General features: G+C 38.8%; 1 protein-coding gene and 1 pseudogene across 1 annotated transcript; both read left to right on the top strand.

Moving 5' to 3' along the window:
• Positions 1-3579: 3579 nt before the first annotated feature.
• On the top strand, positions 3580-8275 carry UQCRFS1 (ubiquinol-cytochrome c reductase, Rieske iron-sulfur polypeptide 1). Its single transcript, XM_007470924.1, has 2 exons — positions 3580-3793; positions 7665-8275. Exons 1-2 carry the CDS (start codon positions 3580-3582, stop codon positions 8273-8275), a joined length of 825 nt encoding a protein of 274 aa, XP_007470986.1.
• A 7061-nt stretch (positions 8276-15336) lies between these two features.
• Positions 15337-15921, top strand: LOC103076531 (glyceraldehyde-3-phosphate dehydrogenase-like; annotated as a pseudogene).
• Positions 15922-20405: the final 4484 nt, after the last annotated feature.

Raw genomic sequence — 20405 nt, 5'->3', positions numbered from 1 at the left:
CAGATAGAGAAAGACAAACACTGTATGATCTCACTTTATTTGGAATCTAAAAACACAGAACTCATAGAAACAGAGTAGAGTGGTGGCTACCAGGGGCTGGGGATTTATGGAAATGGGGAGATGTTGGTCAAAGAGTACAGACTTCTAGTTATAGGATGAACCAGTTCTGGGGATCTAATGTACAGCATGATGATTATAGTTAATAATAGCATATTATATACCTGAAAGTTGCTAAGAGAGTAGATCTTAAGTGTTCTTACCACAAAAAATATAGTAATAATTGTATGAGGTGATTTAGATATTAGCTCACTATAGTGGTGGTAGTTATGTTGCAACATATAAGTGTATCAAATCAACAAGTTGTACTCCTTAAACTTACATGTTATATGTCAATCATATCTCAATAAAACTAAAAAAAATATGATGTGTCTTTGGGTAAGTCCTTTGTCTTCTCTGAATCTCAGTTTCTTCATCTAGAAAATTTAAAGTGTTATTTTTATTATTATTATGGACATTTACATAGCACTTTCCAGGCACAGTTTCTACTCACTTTATATATATTAATCCACCTAATCCTTAAAATAACACTTTGGGGGTAGATACTATTATTATTCTCATTTTATAGAAGAACTGAGGCATACACAGAGGTTATATATAAATCATCTTAGGATATAGCTTGTGAATAGCAGAACTGGGATTGAACCCTGAGAGTCTAGTGATAACAATTCCTACTCTGCTCACCTTATGAAGCTCTTTCCTTTTTTCACCATTCATCCTTCACTTACTCTTACCCACCTCAGAGGGATGTTGTGATATTAAGTGTGTTATTTTATGTAAAGCACTCCAACTGTGCATGGCGTGTACTAGCTGCTCTGGAAGGGTCTGCTTTTATCATTCGGGTTGTTGCTGGGGTGAACCCAGTGCCTGCCCTGTGGCTAGCCGAGCCAGGGTGGCCCCTGAGGAGGCCAGTTCCCATCTTGAGAGTACAACACAGTCCCTGGGGCAATAAGCAAGGCCAAGACCTAGGCCCTGAGGAGGGTCCAGGCAGAAGTGGTCAGTGTGCTGTGGACCTAGGGAGGAATATCATTGAGTCATCAGGAATCAAATGAAGCCTTCTCAGAGTAGGTAGATGATATGTCAGATAAAAACAATACCAGCAAACCCTTACCTGGAGCTCAGTATGTGCCAGGCCCCTTGGGTGCTTTATACATGTTAATACATTTATTCCTCACAGACGGTATCATCACCATCTCCATTTTAGGTGAAGAAACTGAGGCATAGAGGGGTTAGGCAACTTGCCTAGGTCACAGAGCCCATGCAAGCACACAGAGAAATTTCATTGGTTCATACACCCACCACCATCACAACTCTGCCAAATCTGTGCACTGCTTGTATTAATATTTACTTAATATTTAAATTAACTCACTTTTTTTTTTTTTTTTTTTTTTTATGTGGGATCTTCCCAGACCAGGGCTCAAACCCATGTGCCCTGCATTGGCAGGCTGATTCTTAACCACTGAGCCACTAGGGAAGCCCTGTGTGTTTACTTTTGCTTTGTTTGGTTTGTTCATTTATTTTTATTTTTTAATATTCCACATATGAATGAAATCATACAGTATTTGTCTTTCTCAATCTGACTTATTTCACTTAGCGTAATATCCTTATGGTTCATCCATGTTGTTGTAAATGGCAAGATTCCATCTTTTTTTATGGCTGAGTACTATTCCCCTGTGTACCACATCTTCTTTATCCATTCATCCATCAGTAGCCACTTATGATGTTTCCATATCTTAGCTATTGTAAATAATGCTGTGATAAGCATACAGGTGCATGATTCTTTTCTAATTATTGATTTTGTATTCTTCTGATAAATATCCAGAAGTAGAATAGCTGGATCATATGGTAGTTCTATTTTAATTTTTTGAGAAATCTCCACATTGTTTATCATAGTGACTGCACTTATTTACATTCCCACCAACAGTGTATGAGAATCCCGTTTCTTCCACATCCTCTCCAACACTTGTTATTTTTTGTCTTTTTGGTAATAGCCATTCTGACAAACAGGAGATGATATCTTATTGTGCTTTTGATGTGCATCCCTCTAATAATTAGTAATGTTGAAGGTCTTTTCATGTGCCTGTTGGCAATCTGTATGTCTGCTTTGGAAATATGTCTATTCAGGTCCTCTGCCCATTTTATTTATTTATTTATTTATTTATTTATATATTTTGCGGTACGCGGGCCTCTCATTGTTGTGGCCTCTCCAGTTGCGGAGCACAGGCTCCGGACGCTCAGGCTCAGAGGCCATGGCTCACGGGCCCAGGCGCTCCACGGCATATGGGATCTTCCCGGGCCGGGGCACGAACCCTCATCCCCTGCATTGGCAGGCGGACTCTCAACGACTGCGCCACCAGGGAAGCCCAAATTAACTCACTTTTGACTAAATAAATGTAAAAAAACTTTATCTCATTACAGTCTTTGGAAAATCAGTATGGTTAGAAAATGTATACCACGAAAATAAACTATTATTAAATCCTCTCTAGATCCAACTACCTAACGGCTTTGAATTTAAGACCTGTTAAAAGAGATATTTAGTAAGTCTTGAGAAGAATTAACGATATACTAACACCAAACTGGGACTTTCTCATTGGTGTAATCAGAAGAATTTAAAGAGAAGTAAAAAGGAAATAACATTCTCACCATGTGATAGAAACTGATTTAGGGAAGTATCTCTGCATCCCCTGAAATCTCACTTAGGGAAACTGTGACAATAGGTAAGAGCACAGACTAAGAAGACAGATTTCCCCACTTCAGAGCTTACTGGGTTATCCTGTCCTGGGCACATAATTCCTCTAAACCTCTGTTTCCTCACTGGTAAAATAGTAGCTATAGGGATCTTGATTATAAATGAAAGAATGAAGGTAAAGCACAAAATCTTATACATAGTAAACGCTTAATAAACATAAGCCACCATCATCATCGTCATTATTAAGCTTTGCACATAAGTCTCTGGACTTTTAAAAATGCTTTTAAGGTTTTAGTTAGATAACGATAATAATAATTATAGTAAACACAGAGTAATTACTACATATTAAGTTCTGCTCTGGGTTTTCTATGTATACCCAACCATATTTTACACACATGGTTGGGTATATATATATATATATATATATATAAACATTTGCAAACATGTTAAGAATTATTATTATCCCTATTTAAACTATTATGATAACTTATTTTTATCCCTAGGTTCCCATAAATGAGACTTTTGCCCTAACGGACGCAAAATCGATCCATGGGACATTCCTTGGGGCCTCCATTGCCCCCTTTCTTGGGGCAGATCCCTGAACTCAGGCCGCTAGACACCCGGGGCTAACACAGGTGGCCGCACGGCCTCCTACCTGCCCGGCCTCGCATCGCCTCTAACTCTGCGGCGCTCCAGGCTCGCCCCGCCCTGTGTGGGGGCGTGGCTCCTCTTCTGCCTGCGCGCTGACGTCACGGGTCCCGCGCCTTTCGCGCCTGCGCCGCGGGCAGTTGGTCGTCCCTGTGACCGGCTTGGCTTTTGGAGCTGTCGTCGCCATGTTTTCGGTCGCCGTTCGCTCGGGCCCGTTTGCGCCCGTCCTGTCGGCCACGTCCCGCGGCGTGGCGGGCGCGCTGCGGCCCCTGGTGCAGGCCGCGGTGCCCGCCACTTCGGAGTCGCCAGTATTGGATGTGAAGCGGTCCTTTCTGTGCCGGGAGTCGCTGAGTGGCCAGGCCGCAGCCCGGCCTTTGGTCGCCTCCGTGGGCCTCAATGGTGAGCCGGGCTGAGGGGAACGACCGGGGGTTGAGGGGTCCCTCTTTTCTTGCTCCCTCCGGCCCTGGACCCCGGGAGCAGCCGAGAAGGGCGGGCGGTCTGCCGAAAGATGGAGCGGAGCCCTGTTTGTGGATGGGGTTGCCTGCCGTGCTGGGTCGACCTTGGGCAGGCCTCTGTATCTCCCCGGGCCTCGGGGTCCCCTGTTCGGGGGCGCTGCTCCGCTGGACGGTCTCAGGTGACCTCCATCTCTGACATTCTGGGCCTTTGTGGTTGTGTATAGGCTTCCCAACCACAGGCTGATTTTTCTGCTTCGTCGGTTAAGTTCAAGAACTATGGAGCCCGACTGCTTCTAGCAAAGTCTGACAAAAGATTTTGCTGCTTACAGGTCGTTTGCCTTTGGGCAGATTCCTAAACGTGTTCCCTCACCAGTGAAATGGATTAATTATTTTACCAATTTCGTAGGTTATATCGTAAGGTTCAGATGGAAAAAGTATACGTTAAGCCATTAACACATTCTGGGGGCACTTTATAAATTCTCAAAAAATAGGAATTGCTTTTAAATTTGAAAAGTTGTCCCGCTCGCTACCTCCCATCCTTTTGTGTGTCCTTCCCTGTCACCACCGCAGATCCGAAGAAAAAGAAACGAGCCGCAAGGTCGTTTATAGTGTAGACTACACTGCAGAGTATCAGCAGTGTTTTCAGGCACTGGGACAAAGGGTTTTCACACCGTAATGAATTTCATCCTCAAGAAGAGCAACCGGCAGAGATTGATGTTACTCCCATTTTACAGATGAGAAAACGGACTACAAGAGGTGAAGTGACTTGCACAAGGATACACGTTGTGTACGCGATAGTGCGTGGATTTTAAAGACTGATTTAGCCGTAAGCTCTCACCAGGAGTGTGTTTTACACCCTCTGTCAGCATAGCCTAGTTTATCTTTGGTGCCTTGTTTTCTGTTTTTCTTTTTATGCTCTGTTTGGAGATCCTGAATTGGCAACTTGTGAGCCAGGTGCCTGAGGTCTGCCCAACTTGTGTAGTTTTAAAAAACAGACTGTTTCTGGCATCTCTGGAAATGTTGAAAGTTGGCAGCACTGGGCTTTAGTTCCATGTCTAGTGTGCTGTGCATTGGCTGCACCCTTGGTCGGAGCAAGTGCTTTTCCAGTTCATCACAGCCCTCATCAGGGCTACTTGATTCATTGTGCTACCTGCCTGGCCTCATTGACAGTTGTATTGGTGACCTTTGCCCTACACCAAGTTGCCCCCACCCTCTTTATTCTGCCTTCATTCACCCTTTTCTCTTTACTTTAAATGGTCCTCCCACTCAGTTTTCCACATTTCCAAGTCTTACCCATCCTTTCTATCTCAACTCAGGATCAGGTCAATAAAATTTTACATTTGCTGATTCCTTTACATTTTATAGCACATAACACTTTCCACTCTGTATTGCATTTATTGGTGATTCCTCTGACCTTTAGCTTCAATGTGTAGAGAATATCTATCTTCCACAATCTCAGGTTTTGCATATAGTTGGTGCAGAGTATTTGTGAATGAATAAAGTGGCAGGTTTTTTTAGCAGGCACCAGTGGGTTTTAGAGAAGTTGCCCAAGCCAGTTCTTTGGACCTTGAGGTGAGAAACACTAAGGGAAGAGAAAATTTCAGTAACAAAGGTGAAAAGTGTCTTGGAATTTGTCAAATAGCTAAAGAGTTTCTTCTAAAAATCAGGGGCTTACCTGACTTCTCCAAGAAGTGGTAAAGTAGAAATATAAGGCAAACCTCTTTTCTGTAATCATGCCTTCAGCTTGAAGCTTAAATTTGTATTAAAATCTCCTGCATAGGTGGTTTGTGGAAAGATGTAGAGGATGTGGGAAGGGGTGGTTGGGTCAGGAGAAGATCCCTGAGTTTGGACACATTAGAGCTCACCTTAAACAAAACAAAACAAATCAAAAAACCCTGTTTTGTTATAATGCCTTAATCAGATACTTACAGAAACAGATAATTATAGAAACATCATCCATTTCTAGATGATGTTTCTATAAGTATCTGATTTTATTTTAGTTTAGAGCTAAATCTAGCTAGGATTTTTGCTAAGTCACACCTAATACAATTTATATAAATTATTTAGAGAATGATTTTTGCAATATGGCAGTTTATGTTCTTGATGGTGGAGCTCAGTATAAAGTGTAACCTACTAGATAGAATGGGAGTAGACAACTGCATTTCTTTTGCCACCAAGTCTCTGGATGATAGTGACAGAGCCATTCTATTTAGTGTCCCTGTGACAAAGCCATTTAGTGTCCCTATACATTTGCTTGTGTGGAAGGGTTGTAAATAGGGCTTTTAACGTAGAAGTATGAACTTTGGTTTCTTCATCTTTTAAGTATGATACACATCTTTCCTGTGTAATCCCAGACAGTGCTAAGGGAAAGTAATTATACTTTAGTAGGGTAGTATGTGATATGTCACTTTGCCATAGTTGTGAATCTCAAGTAGTCACTACTTGTGTCCTGGTCCCCTACAGAAAATGTTGAGTGAGTTAGAAAAGTACAGAGTGCTTTTCATAGGTTTCACCATTGTCTGTGAATACTTATGGCTTCCATAAAATTACTGACCTTGAGAACCATGTGAAATGTATTATTGTAATGTTTGACTGCTCAAGAAAGTATGTTAGGATGAGACAGCCTAGTAGGTCAAGTAGAATTGCAACTTATATGAAAATGCATTTTAAAAGTGCATATTTCTTTTGGAAACATTTTCAAAAAATAAGGAATTTTTAGTGCCCCTTTTCTAAAAAGGAAACCTGTAGCAGATTTCCTTAAATGACTAGAGTTTACAAAGAGATTTACTTCCTGAAACATACTTAAAAGTGATACTGTAAGTTAATTTTTTGTCAGACAGTTAAAAATGGTATGGGACAGAAGGACATACCTGTTTTTTCAAAAAATAAACTGCTTGCATCCAGAATACTGCATAAACAGTAATTATTTGTTTATTTAATATTCATTTGATGTAAACATCTGGCCTTTTTATGGCCTGCAGTGGTAGTGTCCCAGTTGAGAGATCCTCAGCAGTAAAAAAAGAAAGATAATGCCCATACTCTTATAGATGTTTTGCCCTTCACTGAAGAGCCAGATACATGAAAAATTTGCTCTTTTTTTATATTAAATTGAAATAATTGGTTCTTTTGGAGATTTCATTTGATTTTGATAGCTCCGTATCCTGATAAGGATATCCTTTTCTGCCCATTGGTGGCTTTACTTGAATTTATACCCCAAAATCTAGAATAGAAATCTCTTAAGTTTTCTGCAACTAAAGTTATACTGTTTACAGAATGTTTATTATCTTATAATTAGTGTTTTATGAATTTTTAGCAGTTCTTTCAGAGAGCAGGTAGATAGGAAAATAAAGTTAGACATTTGGTTTAATAAGATGATCACACATCAATTTAATGAGTGGACTAGATGAGTTTTAGGGTCTCTTCTAATCCAGAAAATATGGGTGATATTTATGTCTTAGATTGAATTTTTGGGGACTTAAAATATTGCTGTTTACAGTGCTATTTAACTTTTTTAACTTGGTACACTGAATTGTTATGAATTCTGAATCGCAATGTTCAGTCAGGAGGAACACAATTATACCTATTATCTAATGATTTCATACCAATATGATAGGTAGTGGTTGACTTCATTTTGTTTTCAGTATTTTATATGCTGGCATTGCCAACTTGACCATTTCTGAGACCAGTGAGTGCAATATTTCACATTTTTATAATTTGATTTTTGCTTGTGAATCCATAAAGGTCCATTTCCTGATGTATACCCCTTTCAGAGTCCTTATCTAATTGTGTTTCTTAACCTTCTGTTTATCTTGCAGTCCCTGCTTCTGTTCGTTATTCCCATACGGACATCAAAGTGCCTGACTTCTCTGACTATCGTCGTGCTGAAGTGTTAGATAGTACAAAGTCTTCAAAAGAGAGCAGTGAGGCTAGAAGAGGTTTCTCCTATTTGATAACTGCAACAACTACTGTGGGTGTTGCATATGCTGCCAAGAATGTCATCTCTCAGTTTGTTTCCAGCATGAGTGCTTCTGCTGATGTGTTGGCCATGTCGAAAATCGAAATCAAGTTATCCGATATTCCAGAGGGCAAGAACATGGCTTTCAAATGGAGAGGCAAACCCCTGTTTGTGCGCCATAGAACCAAGAAGGAAATTGACCAGGAATCTGCAGTTGAAGTGTCCCAGTTGAGGGACCCACAGCATGATTTAGAACGAGTAAAGAAACCTGAATGGGTTATCTTGATAGGTGTTTGCACTCATCTTGGTTGTGTACCCATTGCAAATGCAGGAGATTTTGGTGGTTATTACTGCCCTTGCCATGGGTCACACTATGATGCATCTGGCAGGATCAGGAAGGGGCCTGCACCTCTCAACCTGGAAGTTCCCTCATATGAGTTCACCAGTGATGATATAGTAGTTGTTGGCTAGAGACCAGGACTCAAGTCATAAGCTTCTTTCAGTCTTCGTGTCACCTCAGAAGAGTTATTTGAAAACAAGCCTTCTGTACTTCGAATTAGTTGGTTTGAAATAGTTAAGAATTGCTAATGATGTGTTTGCAAACATTTGAAGTAAATTAAATTTAATGTTGAATACTTTCAAGCATTCACCTAATAAAGCCACTGTTAAACATTGTTATGCTCAAAGACTTGAAAGGTGCAGTGTCTTTGATAGTTGATTATAATTAAAAATTACAGACCGGTGTACAAGATATTTGTGAAATCTGTAATTGACTTTCTTGTTTATTTACCTTCTTTGTGTCAGGGACAGAGATTCTAGAGAGCTCATGGTTAGGATGAGGTAGAATTAGCTGGTTGTCTCCAAGACCTGGGAGATGTATTTTGGCATTGGCAGAAACAATAGTATCCAAGTTTCCTATATTTTGCACACCTGGCTATGTGTGTGGGATACCTCTCCACTCCCCCCAGTATGAAGGGCCAAGAAATTTTATTCATCATTTATGGGAGTAACTTAGTAATTAGAATTCTTCAGTTTTAAGAGTTAGTGGCATGGGATATTATCTGAGGGAAGCTTTCCAAAAGGGGAGTGCTCCTCTGTTATTTCCTTCATCTGGTGTGGGTATTCATGTCTCCCAAAGCTCCTGCATCCATCCTATCAAGAGGAAGAAAGGGGGTAGTGCATCTGAGGTTTAATACTATCTTTGTGTGAAAATGATCCTGCTGGTTTTGTTTCTTTGATGATTACATTTTGAGGTGTTTCTTCCAGTTGGATTTGCAGTCACCACTTTTCACTGTGAAGTGAGGGTGGGCGTAGGGAGACATACCAGAATTAACACCCTCTTCTTTCTGCCTCGTGCCTCCAATTACACAGGTGAAACAAGACCAAGGTCTGATATTCTCCCTGGAAACTGGAAGTGGGCTTTACCCTTTGCTGAGAATCACAGCCATCTTGATATATTTGTCTTGTCTTTTCCATTTGGAGGTGCGTTAGTAAAGTACTTCCCTGGGTCCACCTTGTGATCACATGTGCATTTGTAAAATAGCAAATGAGATTCGGTGATTAGGTCTTCCAAAGGGAACTGGCCTTCCAGGGTTCTAGTCCTTAAAATCAGTAGCTAAGTGTATCAAAAAAAAATGTCAGAGTTTCCAGGCTTATGAGCAGATACTAATCTTTGGTTCATTTTCACCATTCTAGAAAGAAAATTAGCAGGTATGGTAAATGGGGCACTTAATATTTTGTTCTAGGTCTCCATATAATGACATTTAGGTTCAAGTATTTAGGTATAAATATGAGACAAAAAAATGCCAAACATTGGTAACTTACTACCTTTTGACATGTTCTCTTCTAAATGGAGGGCTTTCTGATCTTTTGTGCATATGTAGATTACCATGGAAATGTTTGTATTGTTTAAAAGTAGGGAAATTGTATCATGTCTGAGCAATATATTTTGTAGTATTTGGTGTTAATATTTGGATCATCTCACGTGAAGTTTTTTTTCCCCTGATTTTATCATGAGACCAAGAGAAGTTGGTATATATTTGTTGGATATTTTGCTTGTTTATCGTTGTGGTGAAGATTGTTTTTCTAATATTCATGGGGAGAAACATCCTACACTTTTTTCTCATGCCACTTTTTAATGGTGCCAATTGCCCACAACGTGTTGTTTAATACTACACCAATACATCTAGTAAAAGCTGCCGAATTTTGAGGCTGTTTTCTTTTTTTTTTTTTTTTTTTGTGGTACGCAGGCCTCTCACTGTTGTGGCCTCTCCTGTTGTGGAGCACAGGCTCCGGACGCACAGGCCCAGCGACCGTGGCTCACGGGCCTAGCCGCTCCACGGCATGTGGGATCTTCCCGGACCAGGGCACGAACCCATGTCCCCTGCATCGGCAGGCGGACTCTGCACCACCAGGGAAGCCCTGTTTTCTTTTTTAAAATGGCACCAGGAGCTGTTATCTTCTTCAGGATATACTAATACAGGAACTTTGCTGGCATATATTTTACATTCATAAAATTATTACTTGGAGGAACTTAGTGGGATGATAAAGTTTCAACTTTTAATTTGAAGGTGAATTAAACCTGGAGTAGACACCTTGAGGCATTGCATCAGTCCTTAGAACCAGCAAATCTGTGTGACTGTTCCTTTGTCATCCTATGTCAACAAGTAATATTTTTTGTACATAATTGAAGCTGCTGAGCTTCCAGTATGTCCAGGAGTTAGTTGCTGGTTGTTAGTTTCGTGAGTTGGGGGGCATTGTGTAGTGGAAGAAGTACTAGGCAATAATGTAGGATTTTGTGGCTTTGCCATTTCCTGAACATGGAAACATGGGCCTGTCACTTAATCTCCTTAGGACAGTTGTTCTCTTAGAGTCCTTCCAACTAAGATTTTATGAGCCCCTTAATCCTACTCCCGTAATAATGGGAATTGGTTTTCTTAGATAAGCATTTGTTGTGTTTGCAGTATTTGGTTTTATGATAAAGAGATCCAAACTCAGAGGTAGCATTATTGTAATCAACAGAGCCATCGTTTCATAACAGTAGTGTTCAACCAGGGGCAGCACTGCTGCTCTGTGGGGCATTTGTGGCCATCATTTGATTGTCACAATGATTAGAGGGTGATTTTGGTATTGGGGGTGTTTGTGGGGTGGGGTGACAGGAATGCAATATGTTCAGTTGAGGGAGCACAGGTCCACACACTGAAAAAATTGTGCTGCCAAAAATGTCAACAGCACCACTTTTCTGTAGAGAAATGACATATTTCCTCCCACCCTGAAATGATACCTCAGTAGTTAATATTTTCATATTTGAAATGCCAAAAGACTACTGCATTAGAGGCTACATGGCAGTGGAGGACAAAAATAGGAAGTTTGCTGATCCCAAGGTGCATCATAGGTGTTCTGTGCTGGAATTGCTGTATTTGGTGGACTGCTTATGTCTTTCATGATATTTTGACTGATGATAAACTGTTAAATCCCAGTATCCCATTTAGTTTTTAAAAGAAGGCTTTGTAACCACAAGTGCCTGGACAGGTAAAATTACTTGATACTACTTTGCTAAATGGGTCGATAGAGCAGCCCTATGATAGCTTTTTGATTATTTTGATGAAACAAAATCCTAGATATTAGGGAGAAATGACTTAAGAAGAATGAAGGAAACCTGACCAGTTGGCACCCTGACATGAGATCATTAACATAACAGTTCTTTATACTGGGAATTGGGACAATCTTGAGATCCATGCCTTATGCTCTTAAAAGAGTGATCATAGGAAAGAGTATTTTTTTTAAAATGTTTGTTAGAGATAACACCAAATTTACCATGGTCTTTCTGAGCATACCTTTGGAAAATCTATCTTTGACTCAGTCTGAGTCCTTATTTGATATCTGTGGCTTGGGATAAAAATGTGCAGTTGGTACTCTAATTTTTCTAAACAATGGGAACATACTGTTATCTGAATGTCAGAAATCATTCTTCATTCTCACAGTGCTGAAACTGTCATTTTCTGTATTTTCATGTCATTGGAATATCATTGCATTTTGTATATTAACCCAAAATAAATGTCCATGTTTTTCAGGATGATATCCTCGGCCCACTGTTCTAACACACTCTCATCAGTATTTGCTAATGACTCCCCTAGCTCACTTCTCTGAACTTCATGCTCATGTTCAACTGCTTAGTTGGCACCTGTGCATGGATGTTGCATTAACACCTAAAACTCAAAACATCCAAAAGGAAAGGAAATCTGTCTTTCTCCAAAGCCATCTTCATAGCAGTTGGCAAGCTTAAAACCTCTAGCCTCTCTTGCCTCCTTTTCCATTACAATTAACACCCAAACCCTACTAATTGTGTCTCTTAATAAAACAGATCCATTACTGTCTCTGCAATCTGTAGCATTCTAAAAATAACGGCAAACTTTTAGAGCACTGACTAGGTTGAGTCACTAGGTTGAGTGTATGTATATGATCTCATTTAAAACTCAAAAAATTCTATCAGGTGGGTAATGTTGCTATTCCTAGATTGTAGAGAAACAGGCACATAGAAGTCCCTTGTCTACAATCAGAGCTGGTAGGTTTTATTTTAACCCAGGGAGTCTTGAGTCCAGAGCCTGTATTTCTGATGACCTTCATGTGTGTGTGTGTGTGTGTATATATATATATATATATTTAATTGAAAAAGTCCTAAATTTAAGTACTGTACCAGTTCCTTGTCAATTCTTGCCTGGTCTACTGCAGAAAGATTCCAAACAGGTCTTTCCTATTTCCTCCAATCCTGTCTCCTAAAAAACCATCCTGCATATAGTTATGGGAAGAGTATGGGCATGGTTCCTGGGTTCAAATCTTGGCTCTGCTGTTTCCTAGGTGTGTGATCTGACATAAATCACTTAATCTTTTTGTGCTTCCCTTCCTCATCTGAAAAATAGTACCCCCTCAGTGTTTCTTTATGGATGAATGCATTAATGTAGGTCAAGAGATGACTTCAAAATTCCTTAACGTGGAACCTCTATTAAGGTCCTACTTGCATGCATCCCATCACTAAACCCTTTGCTCCTGTAACACAACTTGCTTGTTGTCACCTATATTCTTTTAATTTCTTCCCACATATTTTCAACACTTTTAAATGCAGGTGACATCATTTCATTACTTTATACCATTTCATCTCTCTTTTATTCACTTTCCATCCTGGGATTTAGGAAGGGAACATTTTGCTTAGAGAGGAAGAATACTATCAAATGGTGAATTGATGAATTCTTCTTTGAGGTAGGAAGGATTGCAGATTATTTTCTCTTTTTTAATAGCACTACTTATTGGGGTTAAAAATGTCCTAAACATGATCTTGCCAGGAGTGCGAGGTTAAGATGGTTTCTACTTTAGCTACTTAAAGAAGACCTAAATACAACACAAAAGAAAGACTATTCAAGTGTTTGCTTATGTGAATGCTTGTAAAAAGATTATTATAGATTGGAAATCTCGAATTCGAGCACAAAATTAAAATTAATTTTGTGAACTGCTTCAGCAATACCTGTAACAATTCCTCCATACAATCAACACAAGACTGGTCTGTCAGTGAACTGAAAATCCCAAATTTAATAAACTACACTTGATATTTTTTGTAGCTGTTATCCTAAACTTGAGCCAATTTGACTGCAAAAGCTTACAGTCATCTGGCTTTTGAAATTCTTAATCTGAATAGAATATTTGCAAAGGTAAGAAATGAAAGTGTATAAATAATAGGTTTTTCATACAGTTTTAAATGGGCAAACATCACTTTGACTTCTTAATTGAAGGGGGAAAAAAGCTACTGCATTTCACGTAATTGTCCAGTCTAGGGTGAATGGCTGAAATCTACCGTTTTCTTTATGTGTGGTAAAATTCCAACTCAGCCTCTCCCTGGATCTGAGGGAATGCATGCTTTCTCAGCTCTCCCCAAAGACACAGCCTCTCCTCTGGCCCAGTTGGTCCTTTGGAAGGACAGAGCATTCTGAGGGCCCCAGCTGATCTCAGGATATGAAAATCAGGTTATGGACCATTTTCCCCTTAGCCAAGGATTATATATTAGATCCTTTTAAATATAAATCTCAAGTGAGATAAAGGGTGTGAAAGGCATAAACTCTAAAGCATGTACAAAAGCTTGAAACATTATTCAGTGAGGTATACCAGCGAGGCCATAGATGACTTTAGAATACGATTAGGCATGTAGAAAGGCAATTTAGGTGCAGGTATGTCCCTATTCAAGACTGTACTTTATCAATTGAAGATTGGTATTAATCCTGCACTCTTCCCTAGAAATTCAGATTTGCAAGTGTACATGTTTGGCGTTTTTAAAACTATTTACCTATCTTATTTATGGCTGCGTTGGGTCTTCGTCGCTGCGCGCGGGCTTTCTCTAGTTGCGGCGAGCCAGGACTACTCTTCGTTGCGGTGCGTGGGCTTCTCATTGCGGTGGCGGCTTCTTTTGTTGCAGAGCCTGGGCTCTAGAGTGCAGGCTCTGTAGTTGTGGTGTCGGGGCTTAGTTTCTCTGCGGCATGTGGGATCTTAGGCCAGGAATCGAACCTGTGTCCCTTGCATTGGCAGGTGGATTCTTAATCACTGCGCCACCAGGGAAGTCCTGTCTGTCTTGATGCTAATAGAGAGCAAAGCTAAACTCATTCACAGTAATGGTTCACGTTGTAGGGTGCCTCCACACACACCCATTTAACATCGAAGGATTATTACTAATTGAATCCAAAAGCTGGTTATTTGAAAATACCAAGAAAATAGATAAAGAAAAAATGAGACAATAAAAATACATAAGATGAGGAAAAGAGCTGGCCATCATCCCTTGATGGAAGAGGTTAATAATAAAATAATGCAACTTTGTTGCAACAAACCCTTGATGGAAGAGGTTAATAATAAAATAATGCAACTCTGCTGCAACAAAGTTATAAAGCTCTGGGGATACAGATGATTTACTAACAAAATGTAAAATACCAAAATTTACTCAAGAAGCAGATACCTTGAATATACCAATTAGCATAGATAAAGTTAAATATAAAGGGTTATCATGACTGGTTGTCTTCATCTGAGTTCTATATGACACTTTAAAGAAAAGATAATTCTAATGCTGTTTAAAGTAGTCTAGGTCAGAGCTTCTCCAATCTTACTGTGCATATTCATCTGGTGATCTTGTTCATGATGCACATTCTGATTCTGTAGGTCTGGGTTAGGGCCTCAGATTCTGCATTTCTAACAAGTTCCGGTAAATAAGCTTGACATCCAGGTGATGTCCATGCCACTAGTCCATGAAGCATACTTGGGGTTAGCAAAATTCTGCATCATGGGGGTGTGGGGTGAGGTGGGAGATGGAAGCCCTACAATTCATTTTATGAATTTATCATAAATTTAGTATTGAAACCTGATATGAAATATACAAAAATAAAATAATACATCAGTCTCATTTACTGAATAAATGGAAATTTCTAAATAAAATACCAGTAACAGAAATCTGGGCTCTGCTCCTCCCCTTTGACAAATAGCCACATCATCCCTGAGACATGATGGTAAAGGGTGGATTGAGTGGATTTGGCTGTATTGGACATCTGGTCATTAGGGTTACTTTTAACTCTGTCAAAGTGGATATTGTTATTAATGACCCCTTCACTGACATCAAATACTTGGTCCACATGTTCCAGTATAATTTCACCCATGGCAAGTTTAGTAGTACAGTCAAGGCTGAGAATGGGAAGCTTGTCATAAATGGAAAGGCCAACTCCAAGGCTGTAGGCAAGTTATCCCTGAGCTGAATGGTAAGCTCACTAGTATGGCTTTCCGTGTCTCCACCCCCCTAGTGTGTTGGTTGTGGATCTGACCTGCCATCTAGAAAAAGCTGTTAAACATCATGACATCAAGAAGGTGGTGAAGCGGACATCAGAAGGCCCCCTAAAGGGCATCCTGGGCTGCACTGACAACCAGCTTGTCTCCTGCAACTTTTGCAGTGAAACCTACTTTTCCACCTTTGACGCTGGGGCTGGAAAATGCCCTCAGTGACCACTTTGTCAAGCTTATTTCCTGGTATGACAGTGTATTTGACTACAGCAACAGGGTGGTGGCCCTTAATGGTCCACATGGCCTCTAAGAAATAAGAGCCCTGAACCACCAGACACAGTGAGAGGCCCTCAGTTGTGGAGTCCTTGCCCCAGCTCGATCCCTCAACACACTGAGAATTTCCTGTGCTCAACACAGTTTCCAGTCCAGACCCTCTGAAGAAGAGGAGGGGCTTAGGGAGCACTAGCTTGTCATGTACTATCAATAAAATACACAGTACCCAGCATCTCCCTTCTCCCCACAAAATCAAACAATGTAGTAAAAGAACAATAAACTTTGACTACATAAAGTTTATTCTAGGAATGTGATGTGATTTGGTATCAACACTCCTTATTAAAGCAACAAAGAAGAAAAAACATATAAAGTTATCAATAGATGTGGAAAAGGCATTTCTAACACCAATCTAAATAAATAGGGAAGGAGAATCTTGAAATATGAGAAAGGCTATTTAGCAAAACTAATAGCAAACATTCTAAATTGTGAAACACTAGGATGACTCCAAAGATTAGGACTAGCTAGTGATACCCACTATCACTAGCATTATTTAACACTATTTTGGAGGTTCTAGAAAATGTAATAGGACAAGAAAATGAAATAATCAGTACAAATCCTTGAGAATAAGAGATAAAGCTACATTTTTTTTGTTGATAATGTAACATTTCCAGAAAACCTAGAGGCCCTAATTAAAACACAAGAATTAAGAATTTGGTAATGTGTTGAGATGTGAGACAAGTATTCTAAATCAAAGCTTTTCACTACATCAGAAGTAAGTTCCTAAAAATGAAAATGGGGAAAAGCATTACCTTTATAATATGTAAGCTACTCTTGGGTAAAGACTTTTTAAGGCACTATTCTCAGGACCTAGAACAGTGCTTGATGTATAGTAGATGCTAAATAAATATTTGTTAAATGTGTTTGTGACCAAAAAACATAAAACATGAATGCATTTCATTAGAAATGTATAGGACTATAGAGAAAAGTTTAAATCAAGATCTAAATAAATGGAAAGACAGAAGCTCTTGAATGGGCTAACTTAGTTTCATTAAAAAGTAAATTCTCTCCAGATTAACATATACATTTAATGAACTTCCAATTAGGATTGCTACAGCATTTTTTCTTTTCTTTTCTTTTCCTTTTTTGTTTGTTTACTTTGTTTTATTTAGGGTAAAATGGTCATAAAATTTGTATAGAAGAAGAAATATCCAGGAATGGCCAAGAAAAATATAAAAAAGAAGAATGAAAATTTGCTTCAGATACAAGAACCTACTATAAAATAATTGTAGTTAAATTAATATGATATCAACATGGGAACAGACAGGTCAGTGGAACAAAATAGACTATTAACTAGATCTCAGGGTATATGAAAACTTAATACAAGAAAAACAGGATTCAGTTCAGAGGAGAAAGAATGGTTTGTTTAATAAGTGGTGCTTGCAAAACCTACCATCCATCTCAAGGAAAACAGTTGGAGCCTAGCTCTTATTATGCATAAAAATAAATTCTAGGGAGATTAAAATGCATGTAAGACAAAAAAAATTTAAGAAAATATTAGAAAATGTATATGTAATTTGAGGATGGAAAGACCTTCTTAATCATGACAGAACACTTAAAACCTATAGCAGAGGGCTTCCCTGGTGGTGCAGTGGTTGGTTGAAAGTCGGCCTGCCGATGCAGGGGACACGGGTTCGTGCCCCGGTCCGGGAGGATCCCACATGCCACGAAGAGGCTGGGCCCGTGAGCCATGGACACTGGGCATGTGCGTCCGGAGCCTGTGCTCCGCAGCGGGAGAGGCCACAGCAGTGAGAGGCCCGCATACCACAAAAACAAAATAAAACAAACAAGAAAAATACCTATAGCAGAAAAGATAGACCTGTTTATGTAAAAAAATAAAATTTTGAGTTACAAAAGATATTAGCCAAATCAAATGACAAATAATAGATTTGTAAAAAAATTCTAATGAAAGTGAAAGGATTAGTTAATATCCATAATATAGAGATTTTATAAATTGACAAGAAAGGGACAAAACTCCAGAAAAAAAATAAGAAAAAGGAATGTATAAGCAAATAGAGGAAAAGTAAATATAAGTGACTAGTAAATAGATGAGAAGATATAAAATCTCCTAGTTGTCAGATTAAGCATAATGGTAATGAGATATCATTTTACATCCATCAGATGGGCAAAGCTTTCAAGAAAATTAGTATCTTTTGTTTTTGAGTAAGTGTGAGAAAAGGGTAAACTCATACATTCCAGACAGAAATAGATCATTTTAATGTATTTCTCCAGACTGCTTTCCAAAAACAAAAATAGACATACCCACTGGTGGAGCAGTTCCTCTTTTGAGACACTCCCCATAGAAATAAACACACAAATATGGGAAAATGAAGGTATAAGAATATTTGTTTTGGTGAATTTATAGTGGGCCAAAACTAAAAACAAAGTGACAATGACAAAAACAATAAAAGAATGTATAAAAGTTTCTGCATGTAATTTTATGAGTGTGGGAAAAGTGTGGGAGAATATCAGTTATTGTTAACATGGATTATCTGGGATTGAGGTTGTTGACTGAAAAAAACGCATAACATGAGAGCTGTGAGTTTCAGTTTTTTGGGGGGATTTACTGAGAGCTCTGAGGAACTGCTCCAAAGAGGTAGTGGGGGAGGTCAGTATATATATGATTTTGGCCAAGAGGTACATGCAATCAAGCACACATTTCTGTAGAGTGTTACTGCTAGTCACAAGGAACAGATATCTCTATTAATGATTTTAGTGCTTTTCTAAGTATAGTAAGGGAAATGCAAGAATCCAAGTTCATAAAAAATTTCTTCTGAAAATATCTAACTATCTGAGGGCCTGTTCTACCAGTTTGCCCAGAGCCCAGAGTGCCTTATCCCAACCTTTGCCCTGAATTCCTTTCAGGGTGTATTGTAGGTTAGCAGCTGCAGTGGCTATTGACTTGTTTCTTGTAGAATCTGGTGGCGAGCAACATTCCTTAGTTGGCAAAGTATGGATGTGGGGAGGGAAGAGGGGTTAGCAGAGGGTGTGTAGAAACAAGCTAACAAGGAAAAAGCAAGAAAATGCCACTAATTACATGCTGCATGTCCCTGCCCAGCATAAATAGCCCATTTTGTAAAATTATATATATACATATATGTATATATGTATATACATACATATACATGAATATATGTGTATATGCATAAATCTGTCTATATGCAGAAAGAGATTGGGAAAATTTGAGTTATAGCCATATCTATAGACACATAGGGATGTCTATGATGTTTTGCTAAGTGAAAAGAACATTGCAAAGTAAACTGTATAACACAGTTTTCTTGGTAAAAGAACAAACCAAAAAACACCCTCTATATGTATATTGTTGCTTTGACATGTTTGCATGAGCAGAGAGGAGGGTGTGGAAGTGCCTGCTGGCTGGTAGGGTGGGTCACAGCTCAGGGCTTGGGCGAGGGAGATGGTTAGGTTCTTTCTTTACACAGTTTTTTGTATTATTTTACAGTAGGCCTGTTTTACTTTGTAATTTGAAAAACTTGAAATTACATTGCTTGACTATCTGGGTAGACATTTTTCTTGACTTATTATCTCACTTTGAAGATCAGTTTTGTCTCTCCTATTAATTAATATTAAACATTGACTAGTATTTGTCATTGGTCAATTTTTTTGTATATTAGTCAATAGATATTTATAAAAGTCCTATAAAGATACAGATCTGGGTAGAGTAATTTTTGCATTTAGTCATTGTTTTCTAGAAAGATTAAAAGCAATACGTTTACCACTTATTTACTTGTATCAGTCATGAATCCTAAATCACAGGTTTTCGTTCATTCAAATATGAAGTGAAGAAGGAAGGAGAGTAATTGCAGAAAATTCATTTGCATCCTGTCACATAATTATGTAGTATTATCTAGACCAGAGCTGTCATTTGGAACTCTCTGCAATGAAGGAAATGTTCTAAAATCTGTGCTAATGTTGTAGCCACTAGCCACATGCGGTTATTGAGCACTGGAAATATGACTAGTATATCTAGAATTGAATTTTAAATTTTATTTAATTTTAGTTTTAATTAAAATATGATATGTGTGATCTTTAAAAAGGTCAATTTCATAGAGAAACAGAGTAGAATGGGCTGGGGGACAGGGAAATGGGATAATGTAGGTCAAAGGATACAAATTTTCAGTTAGAAGAGTAAGTTCTGAGGATCTAATGTACAGCATGGTGTCTAAAGTTAATAATAAGATATTATATATTTTGAAAGTGCCTGAGAGTAGATCTTAAGTATTCTCACTGCCCCCCCAAACAAAGTTAACTATATGAGGTGATGGACGTGTTAATTATCTTTACCTTGATAATCATTTGACAGTGTATAAGTATATCTAATCATCATGTTGTATACTTTAAACATATATAGTTATATTTGTCAATTATTCCTCAAAGTTAAAAAAAAATTATTAGGGAAGAAATAAATTCAATGGGCTTTATGGGAAGAATGGACATTCCCCAATATGTAGGG

This window comes from Lipotes vexillifer, unplaced genomic scaffold (genome assembly GCF_000442215.2).
Source record: "Lipotes vexillifer unplaced genomic scaffold, Lipotes_vexillifer_v1.1 scaffold182, whole genome shotgun sequence".
NCBI lineage: Eukaryota > Metazoa > Chordata > Mammalia > Artiodactyla > Lipotidae > Lipotes > Lipotes vexillifer.
The sequence above is the reverse complement of the archived record's forward strand: the minus strand, read 5'-3'. Positions and strand labels throughout refer to the sequence as shown.

What these genes read in the sequence shown, in the direction of transcription:
- UQCRFS1 (XM_007470924.1), top strand. Translation starts at nt 3,580, where the DNA reads ATGTTTTCGGTCGCCGTTCGCTCGGGCCCGTTTGCGCCCGTCCTGTCG. An exon ending in CGCCTCCGTGGGCCTCAATG is followed by an intron (nt 3,794 to 7,664) that starts GTGAGCCGGGCT and finishes TTTATCTTGCAG; the next exon opens with TCCCTGCTTCTGTTCGTTAT.